Source organism: Miscanthus floridulus, chromosome 5 (assembly GCF_019320115.1).
Source record: "Miscanthus floridulus cultivar M001 chromosome 5, ASM1932011v1, whole genome shotgun sequence".
NCBI lineage: Eukaryota > Viridiplantae > Streptophyta > Magnoliopsida > Poales > Poaceae > Miscanthus > Miscanthus floridulus.
The window spans coordinates 65392384-65410544 of record NC_089584.1 but is presented as its reverse complement, the minus strand read 5'-3'; the positions used below and the strand labels follow the sequence as shown (position 1 = coordinate 65410544).

Below are 18161 nucleotides of genomic sequence, written 5' to 3'. Positions count from 1 at the left end.
GGAAGGTACCAAGGCGTACCGGCTCTATGACCCACGCGGAGGCAAGGTGGTTGTCTCGCGTGACGTCGTGTTCGATAAGAAGGCGGCCTGGGACTGGGACAGTCTGGGTGCGGGGGAAGCTGGCGGCTTCACCAGCACCTTCGTCGTCGAGCACTTGGTCATCCACGGTAGTGGATATGTTGGAGAGGAGGTGCTGACCACTCTAGCAATAGAGCCGAGCTCTCCTGGGGCGGTGCCGAGCGGTCCTGCAGTGGTGCCGACCACTCTAAGACGGGTGCTGAACGCTCCCGTAGCGGAGCCGAGAGGTTTTGCAGTGGTGCCGACCACTCCAAGCCTGGTGCCAAGCACTCCTGCAGTGGTGCCAACCACTCCAGGAGTGGTGACGAGCGGTCCAGGAGTAGTGCCGAGCACTGCAGCCGAGGTGTCGAGCACTCTAGGTGCTGTGCCGACCACTCCGGCGAAACAGGGGACTCCATCGACGCCGATAGAGTTCGCCTCACCTCCAAGCGACATCACAGAGTTCATGGATGCTTTCCACGACGGTGAGGGTGTGGTTCTGCAGGTTGGACGACATCGTTGGCGGCACAGGGTCCTCAGGCCTAACGGGTCAGCTGCTCAATGATTCAGAGCTGCTTCTCGTCAGTGCAAAGGAACCACCCACGTTCGCGCTAGCTGAGCGTGATGCAAATTGACGACGGGCGATGCTGGAGGAGATGAAGGCGATCGAGGAAAACGAGACTTGGGAGCTCGTCGATCCACCTCCAGGATACCGCTTGATCGGCCTGAAGTGGGTGTACAAAGTCAAGCGGGATGAGCGCGGTGCCATTGTCAAGCACAAGGCGTGTCTCGTCGCTCGAGGCTTTGTCCAACGTGAGGGCATCGACTTCGAGAAAGTCTTTGCGCCAATAGCGCGCATGGAGTCTATCCGACTGCTGCTGGCTTTGGCAGCAGCAAAGGATTGGCCCATCCATCACCTGGACGTAAAATCGGCTTTCCTCAACGGCGAGTTGGCGGAGACGGTCTTCGTCAGGCAACCTTCGGGTTTCGCCGTCAAGGGAGCAGAGCACATGGTTCTCTGACTGCGCAAGGCACTCTACGGGCTGTGGCAGGCCCCGCGAGCGTGGAACGCCAAGCTTGATGCCACACTGGGCGAGCTTGGGTTCACGCGGTGAGCAACCGAGCACGCGCTCTATATGCGGCGACGGGTGAAGGAGGAGCTCGTCGCCGGCTTGTATGTGGACGACTTGATCGTCACCGGCACGCGTGCGGAGGACATCGACAGCTTCAAGCGCGAGATGACGGCTCGTTTTCGAATGAGCAATCTCGGCACTCTCTCCTACTACCTCAGCATCGAGGTGAGACAGGGGAAAGAGGCGCTCACGCTTGGTCCCGAGCGTGTACGCCTCGAAGCTGTTGGAGCGGAATGGCATGGCTGAGTGCAAGCTGTGCGTGAATCCGATGGAGGAGCAGCCGAAACTGATGAAGGCCAGTACCACGGCGAAGGTAGATGCACACTCTACCGGAGCATCGTCGACGGTCTGCGCTACCTAGTCCACATGAGGCCAGACATTGCGTTCGTTGGGGACTACGTCAGCCGCTTCATGGAGGATCCTCGAGAGGATCACTGGGCCGCGGTGAAGCGGCTGCTGCGCTACGTCAAGGGGACGGTGAATCAGGGGATCGTCTCCCCCAAGACCGTCGGAAGTGGGCTGTAGCTCACTGTGTTCAGCGATGCAGACATGGCGGGGATATCGACGGATGGCGGAGCACCTCTAGCGTGGTCATCTTCCTCGGGTCGGCTCCAATCTCATGGTTGTCGCTGAAACAGAAGGTGGTGGCGCTGTTCACGTGCGAGGCAGAGTACGTGGCGGCGACCTCAGCGGTGTGCCAAGCTGTGTGGCTACGCCGGCTGCTGGGCGAGCTGACCGGTGTGGAAACTCACCCACTAGCACTGATGGTGGACAACTAGCCCGACATCGCCCTCGCGAAGAATCCGGTTCTCCACGACCAGAGCAAGCACATCGACATCAAGTTCCACTTCCTCAGGGACTGTGTCGATGGAGAGCAGATCGTCATCGAGTTCGTCGAAACTGGTCGACAACTCGCGGACGTCCTCACCAAGTCGCTCGGCCGTCTTCGGTTCATGGAGCTAAAGAAGATGATCGGCATGGTGGAGGTTCTAGGGTTAGGAGTAGGATTAGGGGAAGAATTTTAAAGTAATCTGCTGCTCTCCCCCTGTCTGAACGCGCGGCAGGGGCAGGCGCCGAAAGGGCTCCCTATTGCTACACTGTAGCCGCGGCAGGGGCAGGTGCTAAAAGGCTCTCCTGCCGTACTGTAGCCACAGCAGGGGTAGGCACCAAAGTCAGCCCTGCTGTCACATCCAGTCATTGTATCAGCATGGCAGCCTGGCATGTCTTTGTATTAGGATTAGATGGGTAGAGTTGTATATATAGCTTCCCACTGCAACTCCGTAAAGAGAGCGAGTTCAGTTTTGCCATCTTCTCTGCAGAGCTCTGGCCAACGCTGGTGCTTGTGTTGTGTGTGTGTGCGCTCTGTTCTCACTCTCTTCTTCTACCTCTAGCCATAGTGTGTAGTCGGCAATGCCGGTGAGTGGTCGGCTCACCCGTGCGGAAGATCCAGGGGCCAACACTAGACCCGAGAACCACAGTCCCTACCAATAGAAGACTCCACGAACATGGAGATCGCAAAAAGGGCATGATAAGCTCAACCAGTATGGGGAGTAAAGGGCATCGAGAGCACATCGGCCATATCTTCTGAAAGTTGAACCGAACATAAGATCCGACCCCGCTAGCATCACCACCAGCAATCGGAAGGGCAGATCCGCTGCCACCAGTAGCATCACCGGTGGCCGGAAAGACGATCCCGTAGAAGGGGAAAAATAGATCCAATCCCTCCTCAACAAGCACTATGCCAACGTACCTCGATCTCTCTAGGAAGAGCATGCCATCACTGAAGACGACGACACATCCACCAGCGATCCGGTATGAAACAGAAAGACGGATCGAAAACATCGAAACGGCCAACCAAAACCTAGCCCAAATTATTATGGAGAATAGGAAAATAAAAGGAGAAAAACTAAGAAAAACAGTAGATCTGCTAAAAGGACGGACCTCCGCTCCTCACCACCGGCAGGGAGGCCGGAGGCGAGGGGAACGGGGGCCGAAGGCGGCGGCGGCGGTGGAGTCGCCTTTGGGGGAGGGGGTGGACGGGGCCCGAAGCGGTCTTTTGGCTAGTCGTACAAGCTGTGGGAAAGTTGAAAAGCTCACTTTGGGCGCATATGCCATTTAGAGGTCTGGACCTTCATGTGAGATGTGCAGCCCATATTCTGAACTTAATTGTCCAAGATGGTATGAAAACTATTCGGGGTGCCATTGAGCCAATTCGGAATGTCATAAAGCATCTTTCCTCATCTAGCACCCGCCTGCAGTTTTTTAACACCCTTCCACAACAATTTGGGCTTCCACGTAAGAGGGAATTCATTCTAGATGTTTCAACTAGATGGAACTCCACATATGACATGCTGGAGGAAGCTATTAAGTACAAAGATGTATTGGCACGCTATGCTGATTTGCAAAGGATTCCAGGGCCTAACTTGGAACAATGGGACTTGGCTGTTAGAGTTTGTAAGTTCTTGCAAAACTTTGCTGATGCAACAAGAGAATTCTCTGTGCATAAGTATCCAACTGCACATATATATCTTGAAGAGATTTGGGGGATAAGAGAACTACTCCTTGATGAGAGCAACCAAAGTGATGACTTTTTGAAGGCTATATGTAATGAGATGAAGTTAAAGTTTGATAAATACTGGGATGAGCCTAATAAAGTTCTTTTGATTGCATCGCTGCTAGACCCACGATACAAAGTACATTTCATGAAATATTACCTCACAAAAGCATATGGAGGGGAGGTAGCTTCTAACAAGACAAATGATGCTATGATCTGGTTTAAAGCATACTATACTCATTATGACAGCATGCTGCAGAGTAGTTCACAGAGCGATGTTTCTTCCTCGCCTGATGTGGTTGGATCAACAAGCATGCTCTCTCGGTCATCTGGAAGACGTAAGTTAGGGATGGAATTTGTTTTGTACAAACAACAAAGTCGATCTCATCGCTCAAGAAGATGTGAAATTGATACTTACTTGGAGGATTCATTGGTTTCTGGAAGGGAGGGTGAAGATTTTGATATTTTGAAGTGGTGGAAAACAAAATCTGATCAATACCCTGTGCTAGGTAGGATGGCTCGTGACTTTCTAGCAATACCTTTGTCATCAGTAGCCTCTGAATCCACTTTTAGTACTGCTGGTATGATAATTGACAAATACAGAAGTTCTTTAAGTCCTAAAACAGTAGAGGCACTTATATGTACAAAAGATTGGCTCAAGGATTGCAATTCAGATGATGAAGTGGATGATGACAACAGCGATGATGATTAGTGTTAAGAAATGAACTCAGGTATGCAATTTCTGGATTGTTAAATTCAGTATACAGTAGCCTTAGCTCTTTTAGTCCTCATAGCGTTAGCTCTTTTATAATCTGGAGTGCTTTTTCTTAGTCCCATGTACTCTGTTCCTCTGTTAATTCCGTTTTACTATTGGTGTTATGAGTGAACATTAAACTGTGAGCGTAAACTGGTTTCCCCAGTTGTAAAACTCTAATATGCTTTCTTAAAAGCAGAGGTGAAGGAATTGCACAGAACACTTCTGGATGTATACTTGAGCAGTCATCTGCATTCATGGAGAAAGAAAACGCATATATCGTTGCATATGCATTTGAATTTCAGGTTTTAGTAAAGATATAGCTTAGCAGTGATCCCTATGCGCCGCCACCATCAGTGGTTAGATAAAATATGCATCCTGCCAATTTTTGTTTTGAATTAATTGCACATGCATGCCTGTGTAGTGATCTTTTCGAGAGGAAATTTTTATGTTCAGTTCTCAAGTTCAATTGATTGTTTCTGGCTTGACAATTATCAGGAGAGCATGAACAGACATGTGCTTTCTTGGGGGCATGAGTTCTGGCTTATGTTTCCTGCGATTTCTTTTGTTCAGAACGATATCTGTGGAGAGTAAAGATCAGAACTCTGTTAATTCCTTTTTGTTTCTTTCTTTTAGGAAATTGTATCAAGTATCAAGGGGAAGGTTTCCTATCAAGTATCTTCTAGGGCATTCTGGATCAGTTCTTGGAGAGGTTCTTAAAGGATTTTTTACGTCGTTTCTGTCTACGCATTCTTGTAACTGAACGAGGGTAGTGTGCTGGTGCATGTCGTCTGATGGTCTGGATTCTTAAAAGATTCATTCGTTGTTTCAGGCATATCGAACAAGCTGTGTTCCTGCTCATTTGTTCAGATCTGTGTTCAGCAGTAACAAACTGAATTTCTGGATACCAAGAAACAATGATTTGTTAGTTCTTGGATCAGTTATAACTTTCTGATGGAACAGATAGATCCTCGGTTCATTGCTTTGGTTCTATGTTTAATTTTAGTACCATGCCCGTGCGTTGCTACGGTATAGTTAACATTTTGTACTAAAAACACACGGATTGTATGATAAAATAATAGTACTGTAAAAATTAAATACTATCATTAAAGTGACATTTAATTCAAAAGGCAAAGTTTGTGAAATTAACACATTTACGGAGAGCGCGATGTCGCAGGCTCACGAACTCTAATGTATAGATATTTCTGTGATGCGGCTAAGATAATGTTTTATATCGGTAAGAGGAAATCTTTGATATCCATTTCTTTCGTGCGCCAATAAATCTATGAATAAGTTTCGCCGCATCTTCATACCATCCTGTAAACATGTTCGAGTATATATATATAAATATTAGTGCCTGTCACATGGGTAATACTACGTGTCTTGAAAAATCTCCCACAAAATCTTAAACACAAAGTATGTTATACTCATCTTATAAATATGTGTGGCTTTAGGTCTATTCCACGCAGACATATACTGTAGAATAAGGTATCCACTTGAGTGTCTGTGACAAGATTCACCTAGAAACAGTTAAATCATATGTATTATTATTGCAAGCGACGGTGACTCTGAGTTAGTTACCAATCTATATCATCTGCAATGTTTTTTTTTACGGATGAATTTCTATTTGAAGATATCCTTGTTCCATCTAGGAATATGTATATTCATTGCGGTCGTGTACTGCAAGTTAAATCCAAGAGTTTTCCGGCAGACATGAGCTATACTAGACGACGTCAGGGGTCGGATCGCCGTAGTAGAAGGTGGAGGGCGTGTCGGACGCAACGTGGTTGTCGTCATCCGTGTGCTGCTGCTAGATAGCTCGTGCTAACACAATGGTAGTATTTTAGGGATACATGTAAAAACAACGAAGGAGAGTCCATATATAGGGCCCACCCCTCATCGTCCTGCGTGTTTAGGATGTCGAGGGTCTATGATTTGCCAGAGATTGCCGCGGAGTGGATACATGATATATGCATGGGTGGGTGGTCTTAGCTTGGTCCACCACCCTCTATGTAACTAGAAGATCGTTCTCTCCAGCTTTGAAATATTTTTATTGAAAACTAAAATAGAACATCTAAACAAGCACCTTTTCATTTTGGACAAAAAGCAAGCAGCACTGTTATAGTATATAATTAAAGAAGAGATAGGTCACCTAGCTTTTGAATCCATGGCCCGGCCCATGCGCATATGAGTAGAGCATATATACAGGTTCAAAGTTTGTTTTAAGATGTGATCGAGCATTGGCGGCAGGAGAGAGGGCACAAAGTGGAGCTGCTAGTCCATGATTCTGTTCCCTCGCTCGCGCTCCCTCATCATCGCTGAATCCCGACGATGGGAATTTTGTTTCTGCACAAGCTAGCTCACTCATCGTTTCGTTACGGAACAGGCGATAGGGGTACATGTGTTGGGCCACTTGGACCTTTTGAGAACCGAGATGCTCTGGAGCATATAATTCCGGCCACAAAGCGGGAACATATGCGTATTCGATCAGCAGCACAACATTGAGCAACGTTGGGTGTCCGTGTGGGCCGGCGGGGTCAAATGGTCCTCCAAAGCCTGTCAACGAAATGCAATCGGAAACGATCTCACAACCCATCGATGGAAGTGGCGGAACCCCAAGCATACAGCCACTACTTACTATAGGTCGGTGTTTTTTTTCCCCGTTTTGCTAGCATCAATACTGCAAGGTCCTAGCTTGTCTCAGATCAACTCCAAAGATTAGCCCGCCACTACACCAGAAGATAACTGCCGGTTGAAACGACGAACCGGCAACGATAGTCCAGCATATTTTATTTTATTTTATTTATCTATTTCATAAAATAACCATAAAAAAATTAGACTCATCTAACAACTACTCCTATAAAAATTGTTATTCTCCGTACTGAAGCTTGCCACATCATCAGCACTTTTTTTTGGATCCATCGCATCGCCTAGGGCTTTCTTTGCTGCCAGGCATTAGGTTGCACTCCAGACCACATTCTGACTTAGCATCGCAACCATCTATTGTCTGCGGTGGCTAGCCATGCGCAAGACCTGGAGGTTGCCCATGCAGTCGTGCATGGAAAATCGGTAATGAAAACCTGAGACACACACCTTGACAACACTGCTCGCGCATTACACACTATTGAGAGTACAACAACCATGCACATCTCAGAGCACAACTGAGAGCAATTAAAAGCAAATTTCCTCAACATATGCAATGTAACAGTAATATCAACTTATATTCAATTCAGGTCCTTCAGGACATGAAGAATTCAGCCATCCACTACATTATATACCCAAAATCATCCATTCATCGGAAGAGAATCGGAGTAATGGCTTCCTTCCATCAGAACTACGAACTGGGGGCAACAAACTAGAAAACCGGATTTTTTTTGTTTCTTTAGCTATTGAAACCAATTTTTGTTCCTCTTTGGGTGGTTTTTAAGGTAGTTTAGTTTGAAATGGCACTACATTGGATGTCCAATGTGGCGCAGCATTAGCCAAACGGAAGATAAGTCGGACTATGTTATTACTTTTAGGTAGGTAAAATAGACTTTCCCAAAAAAAATACTGAAATAAATCTTAAAAATCACCCAGATATATTTTTTTTTAAAAATTGTGGAATTTAAAATTCCAAAAGCTAGTTTAATCTTAGAAAATTCATAGGAAATTTGTTTTAGCTCAAACAAACGTGAAAGCCAATTTCAGATTTTTTTTCTTCAAATCGTGGTATATGTTATGGTGCATAGATTAGAATACTTTTAATCTTATATGGTCTCATTTTGATGATTATTTACTACTATATGCTCTTGTTTTCTGTTATAATTAGTCTACAATGACTTATAGTACTACATGGAAGTTCAAGTGTGTAACCACCTTATATACTTGATCCTATTTAGTATGAGCACATGTAACAATTTGGCCTAGAAGACAGATATGGCTGCAGCCTTTTCTAGTTTGGGCACGAAATGAACAATCTAGCAACCTGATTTGTAGGTCCTACTAGTTAGACACCACCACATCGCAAGGAAACATCATTTTTATGAATTCTGCTTGGTCAGATTTGAATTGTTAGCACTTAATTTGGCACATGAGAATGATGTTGAAATCAGTAAGCAAAATATTGCAAATCAGTCTTGTTCCTTTTGGTTGAGGTTGCTCAGCTAGAGTTTAACTATGAAGTGGTTTAATGATACTACTTGTGTTGTCATTGAAGTCATTAGAACTTCTACGTACAACACATACTAATTACAATAGATAAAAGAGATCTATTAGTAAAAAATTTAAATAAAGAGACCATATAAGATCCAATAAGTCCAATCAATGCACCATAATAAAACAGAGCATGATTTAGAAAATATCTAAGACTAGATTCTTACTTTTCCTAAGCTAAAGTAAAATTTCTAAGATTAAATCAAATTTTGGATTTGAATTTTCATATTTTTTTATTTATTTCTATTGATAAAGTCTATTTGACATCCTGAACTATTAACATAGTCTAATTCTAAGCTTTGAAAAGTCTGTTTATATATATATAGATCTAAACATTGAAAAGTTGTGAAATGTCAGATTCTAAGCCAAAAGTCTAGTCTAGAAAGGATCTAACGAGCCCTTACAGGAATAGATGGTATTTGGGCTGTCATTTGTTGGCCTACTCAGCCCACTACACGTGTCTACTTACCCTAGGCCCATCTGAGTTCGCTCATCGATTCATATCGCAGGCAGCCGCCGCCACCGTCTCTGATCGTCCACCTCGCAGAGTTCCCCAGCGGCGCAGCCTAAGATCCCTCCCTCCGGCCATCAAATCATGTGAAGAACTTGCAAAATTGGTCATCCATGTCGTCTTCATCGGTCAGGTACTTGCAATTTTTTGTAGAAACCTTCTCTGGAGATCCGACTGCACTGTGATCATGTGACTGTCATGGTGCTGTTCCATTCCCGTCTCCGATGCCGGCCGGCAGCGCCCCAACCAGGCAACCATTCTCCATCTCTGATGACTAGGTCGTCAGTTCAGATCTGATAGGTACATCTGGTGTGATCCCCACGCGGCACGGAAGCCCTACTAATCCGTCCCGTTCCGTCGATCGAGTCATATGGAAGAAGGCGGCGGCCATGGCGCGGGCGATCGCATCAGCAGCCTCCCCGACGACATCCTGTTCTCCATCCTCCTCCGCATCGGATCGACTCGCGCCGCCGCGCGCACCAGCGTGCTCTCCCGCCGCTGGCGCCACGTCTGGGCCCGCCTGCCCGAGCTTCGCCTCGGCACCTGCGACGAGCAGCCGGGGGCGACGCTCCTGGACTCCGTGGACGCCGCCCTCGACGCGTGCTCCGCCCCGGCCGTCCAGCGCCTCGAGGTGGCCATGTACTGCCATGGCCTCCGAGTCCATGCGCGCCGCGTCGCCCTGTGGCTACGCTTCGCCTCGCAGCGCCGGGTGGGAGACCTCTATATCGAAGTGCCATCCCAGATGAAATTCTTCTTGTCTACTAAGCCCAGGAAAGAGGAGCTCGAGCTTCCTGTGTGCGATGGAGCGGCGAGAATCACTCTGTCGCTCGAACGACAATGGAGGCTCTGCCTCTGTCCGGCGGGCTCGTTCATGTTGCTGACCGACCTGCACATAAGCTGCGCCACCATGGAAGGCAGCGAGCTTGGCGCCCTGGTGTCCAAGCAGTGCCCGCGCCTGAGGAATCTCTACCTTTTCGTCAGGCTGGCTGCTGCCTCCAACGTGTCCATACGCTCCGACTCGCTTGACTCCCTGTCATTCGACGTTGAAAACACCGAGAAACTAGAAGTCATCGCCCCTAAGCTTGAGGTGCTGACGGTATGTGATGCCACTAAGGCAGATATCTCTGCCCCAAAGCTGGCCGAGATAAGTTGGGACGGTGACACTGGCTATGATCCTCAGTGCCACCGCTTTGGCAATGCTGGCCGTCGCCTCCGGCTGCTAGACTTGGGCTCAAAGTGTGTGGTCGCTTCCCTGATGCATCGTTTCGACAAAGTTGATGTGCTGAAACTGAACCTGAACCTCTGCAATTTTAAGGTGTGTTGGTAGCAGTCATATTTTTCCTGAAAAATAACTGTTTTGCCTTCTGATCTTGTGATCACATTATTTCTCATCCTGGCAGGGAACAGAGGCATACACAAATTTCTTGAATGAAACGATTGCACTACCCAAGTGTGAGAAACTGAAGTTACGAGTATCATTAAGGGGTTATGACCACAGCTTCGCGTCAAGCATGTTTCATCTCTTGAGGAGCTGCAACAGTACAAGGAAGGTTTCAATAAAGATCGATTCTGGCCACTTGACGGTAATCTCCATGCTTCTGCAAATGTGTCCTTTTATTGATGGCTTGGTTCAAGGCAACTTTAGTCCTTTCTGATTTCCTTGAGGTGGGGGGCTGGGGGCAGACCATAATGGTTATTCAACAAACTGATCATACGCCACAGGCAACCTTCAGTCTAACTACCTACTCCTAAGTGAAGATTTCTGATAGCCAAAGTTTTGTTCTTCTTTTGTGCTGGATTATGGCTCACCTTTGTGTAGCTACAAGCGGAGTGTGATTACATACTGTAGGTCGGACTGAGACCATGGGGTAACTTCAATGTTGAGTGGCAAAAGTTAGTATGGGCCCAGCAGACACTGATCGACAAGAAAATCATCACAGTTTGGTGTGCAGTGACTTCCGCTGTGCTAAGAGTGGTGTCAACAAAGGATCATGAAACAATGGGTAGTGTGTTGAACAGTTAGGGAAAAGCGTGCCATTGGATATTCCATTGGTTGGCAGAGAAAAGTGATGACTACTTGTGCTTGGAAATGTCATGACCGTGGGGAAGTGACCAGATAGGGCAGGAGTGGGAAGTCGTTGGCCGTTCGGCCACCGGTTTCCTACCCGTGGTGGCTGGTGTGGGGAACAACAGGGAGATGAGAGAACAGAGAAAGTAGATGAGAATAGGAATTGGGTTGTAATTGCCTGTTTATTCCTTGATCACCACTGCATATAAAGGAGATTACAGCTTCACTCTCTCCTATACTCTTGCCTCTCCATAATTCAAGCCTTCCTGATTTGATCCCTCCTTTCCAGCCTAATTACCCCTATGGTGGCGCCTATATTTATTACCGACCATAACATCTCTCCCCTCCTTCGGAAAGAGCTCGTCTTTGAGCTCGAACAATGGGCACTACTGCTTGAATGCAGGCGGGCTGGCCCTCCTAGCGAACAAGAACGTGCCACCGTCCACGGGCTAAATGGCTGTGCAACACCGCAGATGGCATCAGAATGACTCGACCATGGAGCATCGACAGTAGAGGAAAATCTGCTGCTGGAGGTGTGCCGCAGAAGGCCTTGGAAGACATTGTGAATCTTGGTGCCATTTGGAAGCCGCATGCGGCCGGTGACGTCGCCAATTCGTTCCAGGATCTGGTATGGCCCATAGAAGCGGGGCGCAAGCTTCCCCTTGGATGCGGCTGGGAGTGAAGCAGAGGGCTGACCCAATCAAGGACGGCGAACGTCAGCGGAGTGTGCTTGGTGTCGTAGTGCTACTTGGCTTGCTCCTAAGCTAGGAGCAGTCATTCCCGAGCGGCGAGTAGGAACATATCTTGATCTTGGAGGAGCTGATTAACTGCTAGGGCACGAGCATCGCTAGCTTCATAGGTCTTCATAGTTAGCGGATGCGGCCATAGACCAGCTTGAAGGGAGTGGTGCTCAGGGACAAGTGGAAGGCGGTGTTGAAGCAGTACTTGGCCATGGTAGCTAGTGCAATCACTGCTTGGGTACATGGTGATGACCTTGTTCGCCGTCTCAAACTGTCCATCCAACTATGGGTGGAAGGCGGAGCTCATTTGGAGCTTGGTCCCGGAGAGGCTGAAGAGCTCACGCTATAGGTTGTTGGCGAAGAATGGGTCGCGGTCATTGATGATGGACGTAGGTAGGCCATAGAGACGGGCGATCTCGTTGAAGAAGGCACGGGTGACTGAGACAACCATGTAGGGGTGGCCAAGGGGGATGAAGTGTGCCACCTTCGAGAGACGGTCCACCACCATCAGGATGATTGTCTTGTTGTTGATGCACCAGAAGCCCTCGACGAAGTCCATCGTGACATCGCTCCAAATCAAGGCCGGCACCGATAGGGGCTGAAGGAGTCCTACGGGATGTAGGAGATTGGTTTTGTTCTATTGACAGACGACGCAATTGCCAACGAAGGCCTGCACTAGCACCTTGTCACCGGGGATGTGGAAATCAGTGCAAAGGCGATGAAGAGTGCGCTAGATACCTTCATGGCCTATGTTGTTAATGTGCTCCAGCACGTGGTGAAGCAGAGCCGACGATGCAGGAATGAAGACCCAATGGCGCATAGTGATGAGCTCGTCCACGACGGACCAGTCGGGCCCCTTCCGTCCCGTGGCCTCCTGGGCGACGAGCTCCTGTAGATCAGGGACAGGGGCGTGGAGATGGCGGCCACCTATAGGGGTTCTGAATCACGCCTGGAGAGGGCGTCCACGACGATGTTGGTGCTGCCAGAATGGTGGAGAGGCGCTGATCCAGCGGGTATTTGAGGTTGAAATGATCGGTCTTGACGATGAAGCGGTGGCCTAGAGGTATGGGCGCTAGTGCTAGATCGCCTGGGCATGCACGATGAGCTCGCGTTCGTATGCTGCCAAGTTGGAGTGGCGCGAAGCCATGGCGTGGCTGAAGAACGCCACTAGCTCGTGGCCCTGATGCAGGACAACGCCCATGCCAGAGCCCGATGCGTCGCACTCAACCAAGAAGGGCCCGTTGAAGTCTGGCAGCTAGACCACCGGGGTTGTGGAGAGGTTGCGCTTGGGGGCGTTGAATGCAGCTGTCACATCGTTTGTCTAGGAAAACTCCTCCTTGGTTAGTAGCTTGGTGAAGGGCATATCTGTCGCACCATAGCCGCAAATGAAGCGGCGGTAGTAGCTCACCAGCCCGAACAAGCCGTGAAGGGTGCGCGGGGACTACGAAATGGGCCAAACATCGACAGCGTGGACCTTTTGATGATCCATGGCCACGTCGGCCGCGGACACAACATGGCCCAGGTAGGACACAGTGGGCACGGCGAAGGTGCACTTTGGCGTGCTTGAGGACGAGCTGGTACTACTGGAGGACTTCAAGCACCAAGCGAACATGGCGAAGGTGACCTGCCCAACTCTTGTTGTAGATTAGTATGTCATCAAAGAAGTCAGGGACGAAGCGACAAAGGTACCGGCCTAGGATGTCATTTATCAGAGCTTGGAATGTAGCTGGCGCGTTGGTGAGGCCAAACAAGTCATGGTGAGTTCGGAAGGCCATCTTGGGAACATCGCGCGAGGTTCATGTGAACCTGGTGGTACCTGGAGTGAAGGTCCAGCTTGGAGAAGACGTAGGCGCCATAGAGCTCATCCAAGAGCTTTTCCACAACTGGGATGGGGAACTTGTCCTTGATCGTGATGGCATTGAGCGTGCGGTAGTCCATGTATAACTGCCAGGATACCAGAAGCACCGGCAAGGAGAATGCCAAGTTGCTCAGGAGAATGATGCCTTGGCGCAAAAACTCAACACAGTGGTGCTCCAATTTGTCCTTCTGGAGTTAAGGGTAGCAGTAGGGCCACACTGCCACCGGCTGCGCCCCCTCCATGAGATGGATGTGGTGGTCGTGGGCATGGCTAGTGGTAGTCGAGTCGGCTTGGTGAAGAGGGAGCTGAACTCCTCGAGGAGGCTATTGAGGAGAGCCTCGGGCTATAGAGCGCGATAGGCTGGTGGAGAGCACGTCGGCACAGCTTGCTAAGTCACACGGCGGCCATGGACCACACACGAGATCGTGAGGCTAGCGAAGTCCCACAAGACCGGGCCCAATGTACGGAGCCAGTCAGTACTGAGGATGAGGTCGTAGCCACCAAGCGCGATGGTGAAGCAGTTCAGGCAGAAGGGTCCGCTGCCCACCTCCACCAGCAAGGCGCAGCTAACGTCGGTGCAGTGGAACCAGTTGCCATTCACGACTAGAACATTGAGGCCGGTATGGACTGGCTAGAGATGCAGGCGGAGGCAGTGGGCAACATCTGCCTTGATGAAGTTGTTCGTGGATCCATAATCCACCATGGCAAGGAGCTTGTGGCCGATGACGCACACCCATATGCGCACGGTGTCCGCATTCGGTACCCCAGCCCGCGCGTAGAGGGAGACCTGGGGTTCCATCGGGTTGTCGTTCTAAAGCGGAGTGGTGGTGTCGTCTGGGTCCGCATCCTCATGGTCGATGAAGAAGAGGCAAGCGCAGCTCCGCCATCTCGATGGGTGAGAGCCAGTGGATGGCGCGGGGCAGAGTGTCGGTTGTTCGACGTCGGCAGGGGAGCAGGTAGGGCCAGCGGTGTGGCACGGTGCGTCGCAAATGCCTGCCCATGGCCGCCGTGGTAGGAAGATGGCGTGCGGGCGAACGCACGGGCGAGGCTAATGTCGTGCTCCACATCACGGGTCTTGTGCATCTTGATGTTGGAGCAAGGCTCGTCGAGGAGGCCAGAGCTAAACATCTACTGCTCTTGCTTGCCTGTCAGTGGATCGATCCGGCTGATGAGCGCCAGGAAGTAGCTCTAGTACTCGTTGATGTAGCTAGTCTGCCAGAGATGGTGTAGTTCATAAGGGCGTTGCTGTGGATGGGGGGCCCAAAGCGCACACTGCAGAGCTCACGAAATACAGGCCATGATGGTGTACCGTGGCCATGTACCAATGGTATGTGTCACTGTTCAGATGGAAACAGGCCAGCCATACCTTGTGGTGCTCCCCTGTTTGTTGTGCGGTGAAGAACTGCTTGCAATGATCGAGCCACGACAGTGGACCATCCTTATCGTTTTAGTGTGGAAAATCCATCTTGAAGTAGTGGGGAACGAGGCCCTCCATCTCCCCGCATGGATGATCCCCATCAGAATTGTTCACTAGGATGAATCACGTCTCTGAGCAGGGGCACCGTGGGGAGCACCGTTGCCAGTGGAGCCGCTGTTGCTGAGGAGGCCCTTGCTGCCTAATAGAGGCGCCGTCAGGGTGGGTGGTGGTGGTAGAGGCCGCGGTGGGGCGACGTAGCCGGTAGGCGAAACTGTCGACTACGACGATGCTGGTGGTGCCGGACTGGCCATCCAGCTTGGCCAGATGCGCTAGGATGTTCGAAGCCTTGTCCGGTGACATCAGTCAGGACGGTCTGGAATCCCTTAACGACCAAGGTAAGCTCACTGATGCTGGAGGTGATCGTTTTGAGTCCATCTTGGGATTCCTTGTGCACGGTCTCCTCCCTAGCCGCCAGGAGCTGCTTGATCTCGTCGATGTTGCCGTAACCCATGATAGGATTACTGGAGGCTGATACCAAATTGTCAGGACCGAGGGGAAGTGACCGAATACGATAGGAGTGGGAAGTCGCCGTCCGTTCGACTGCCGGTTTCCTACCCGTGGTGGCTGGTGTGGGGAACAAGAAGATGAGAGAACATAGAAAGGAGATGAGAATAGGAATTGGGTTGTAATTGCTTGTTTATTCCTTGACCACCACTGCTTAAAAAAGGAGATTACAACTTCATTCTCTCCTAAACTCTTGCCTCTCCCAAATTCAAGCCTTCCCGATTTGATTCCTTGACCCTTTCCTGCCTAATTAGCCCCTACGATGGCGCCTATAGTTATTACCGACCATAACAGGAAAACTAGTAGCATGATAAGCAGAGATTCTTCGAAGCCAGCCTCACGCCATTCCTGCCACTTCAGGTTTAGGGAGGTCCAAACTTTTGCCTAGACCCCACCTACCACTACCAACTTGGGACGGTCAGGCCAGCAAAGGCACACCACGGACCTTGGCCTAGAAGTCATTGCTAAGCATCCATATCACCTTAATGCCCCCACTCGGGTGACAAGCTCTCGCTACTAAGCTCTTGCAAAGATTATTCGAATGAAAGATAGAACTACACATAATTCGAGCGGACATAACGTCACATCGTATCCATTGTTCACTAATAGATTCATATTGTTTTTTTTCTTATCTTAGTTCCAGGGGTATCCTTGCCCATTCTCTTGCTATTGTCGCTGGCCGGAGAGTTGCAAGGCTGATGGCATTACTCTTGAGTCCCTTGAAGAGGTGAAAATTACTTTCATTAGAAACTCCTATGGACAAGTGCAGTTCGTGGAGGAGCTCGCCAGAGGCCATGCACCAAGCCTGAAAAAGTTGGTCATCAACTGTGATCTATGGAGCGACGGTTCAACCCAAGAGCTACAAGAGAAGGTCGGCAGAATGTTTGATCCAGATGTCATTGTCGAATGCAATGTTATTTAGCGCGCACCAGGGGTGTTTATGTTTTGATGGAAAGCTTAGAGCCTGTCAACAATACAGTGCAATGGTCTTGGATTGTTTTTGCACTCCTAGGAGGGGACTATTTGAGAAGCTTTTGGGAATTGGGATAGGGTTTCAGTTCATATTTAGACTTCCGGCATTTATCCATATTATTATTATTACATTCCAAGAAGACAATTAGCTTGCGTCATGCCCATGTGATGACTGGAGATAACTTTCGTGCGTTGAACTTGATCATGCATACTCCTATAGGAAATCAGCACGAGTTCCATTGCTTGTTCCTTGTACCTGTAGAGCAGAGCTCCCTGTCCCAGGCGAATGGCGATAAGCATGGACGAGGTGACCGACCTCTTGCTTTTGTCCGCGGGAACTTGACGGCATCTCTCACAAGACAAGCACTATAGGCGTGGCTAGCGTCTGGACTTCTAGACGTACGTGCGTGTCCGGACGTCTGTGCAGCCCACCTCCGTCCGCCTTGCTCTGACTCGCTCGTGCACCCCATCCTCGATGCTGCACCTGCCGCTTCTCGCTTCCGAATGGAGGGCCGCGCAGCCCGTCCCCGTCTCGCATGCACACCCTGCTCCCCGCTCCTTCCCCTGACCACGTCCTCTCTCTCCGCGTGTGCGGGACCTAGGAGCCAACCCCTAGCTCGCTGCGCTCCTGTCTGTCGGTCCCCAGCTCTGTCGCGCCCCATCCCCCGGTGCCGGGGCTATGCACCTATCACTCACCGTGCCCTCTAAAACACTTACAACATGAAACACTTGGATGCAACATACGTCGGACGTAGATAAAACTTCTGAAACATACTATTACAACATATGTATGAAACATATGCAACATCCAGATAAAACAATATAACATGTGTGTGAATCATATGCAACATCCAGATAAAACACTTGCAATATGTGTGTGAAACCTATGCAACATCCAAATAAAAAACATTCGCTACAACATGCGTCTGAAACAGATGAAATATTTTTTTCAAAACGCTTGCAACATACCACTAAAAACACTGAAAAAATATGCAACATGTACAACACCCCGATCTGCTTTTGCAACATACATATATAACAATTACAACATACCCCTGAAATATTTGAAACAATTGAAATATACATTTGAAACATAGGGGAGGGGACGCCCGGGGCCGGTCGATTTCGGTCGTTGGGGTGGGATCCGGCGGTGAGTGGCGGCACGCGATCACCACCAGCACCGGCTACGCTCATGGTTGTCCTTGGCTCGGCCGGGAAAGACCTGAGGCGTCATGGCACGTGTGCCCCAGTGGCCATGGTGGGGTCAGCGGCATGTCCGACGGCGGTGGGCAATGGACGAATGATGAGGGCGCGAGCGACGTAGGTGACTGGGACGCAG

The 18161-nt window shown here is 49.5% G+C and overlaps 2 protein-coding genes across 5 annotated transcripts; both read left to right on the top strand.

Moving 5' to 3' along the window:
• Positions 1-1193: 1193 nt before the first annotated feature.
• LOC136454723 (uncharacterized mitochondrial protein AtMg00810-like) lies at positions 1194-1715 on the top strand. Its single transcript, XM_066455043.1, has 2 exons — positions 1194-1386; positions 1471-1715. Exons 1-2 carry the CDS (start codon positions 1194-1196, stop codon positions 1713-1715), a joined length of 438 nt encoding a protein of 145 aa, XP_066311140.1.
• A 7484-nt stretch (positions 1716-9199) lies between these two features.
• On the top strand, positions 9200-16980 carry LOC136452262 (F-box/FBD/LRR-repeat protein At5g22660-like). 4 transcript variants are annotated; one of them, XM_066452880.1, is made up of 4 exons: positions 9200-9336; positions 9442-10518; positions 10604-10786; positions 16488-16980. In XM_066452880.1, exons 2-4 carry the CDS (start codon positions 9574-9576, stop codon positions 16770-16772), a joined length of 1413 nt encoding a protein of 470 aa, XP_066308977.1. In that variant the 5' UTR covers positions 9200-9336; positions 9442-9573; the 3' UTR covers positions 16773-16980. The 4 variants fall into 4 exon arrangements, with proteins under 4 accessions (XP_066308977.1, XP_066308979.1, XP_066308976.1 ...); XM_066452881.1 differs by having other exon boundaries at positions 9219-9336; positions 9495-10518; XM_066452882.1 differs by having other exon boundaries at positions 9214-10518; positions 16494-16980.
• Positions 16981-18161: the final 1181 nt, after the last annotated feature.

Coding starts and splice junctions, on each gene's coding strand:
- LOC136452262 (XM_066452880.1), top strand. CDS start 9,574: ATGGAAGAAGGCGGCGGCCATGGCGCGGGCGATCGCATCAGCAGCCTC. Junction 10,519..10,603: donor TGAACCTCTGCAATTTTAAG/GTGTGTTGGTAG, acceptor TCATCCTGGCAG/GGAACAGAGGCATACACAAA. Junction 10,787..16,487: donor TCGATTCTGGCCACTTGACG/GTAATCTCCATG, acceptor TTCTTATCTTAG/TTCCAGGGGTATCCTTGCCC.
- LOC136454723 (XM_066455043.1), top strand. CDS start 1,194: ATGCGGCGACGGGTGAAGGAGGAGCTCGTCGCCGGCTTGTATGTGGAC. Junction 1,387..1,470: donor GAAAGAGGCGCTCACGCTTG/GTCCCGAGCGTG, acceptor ATGGAGGAGCAG/CCGAAACTGATGAAGGCCAG.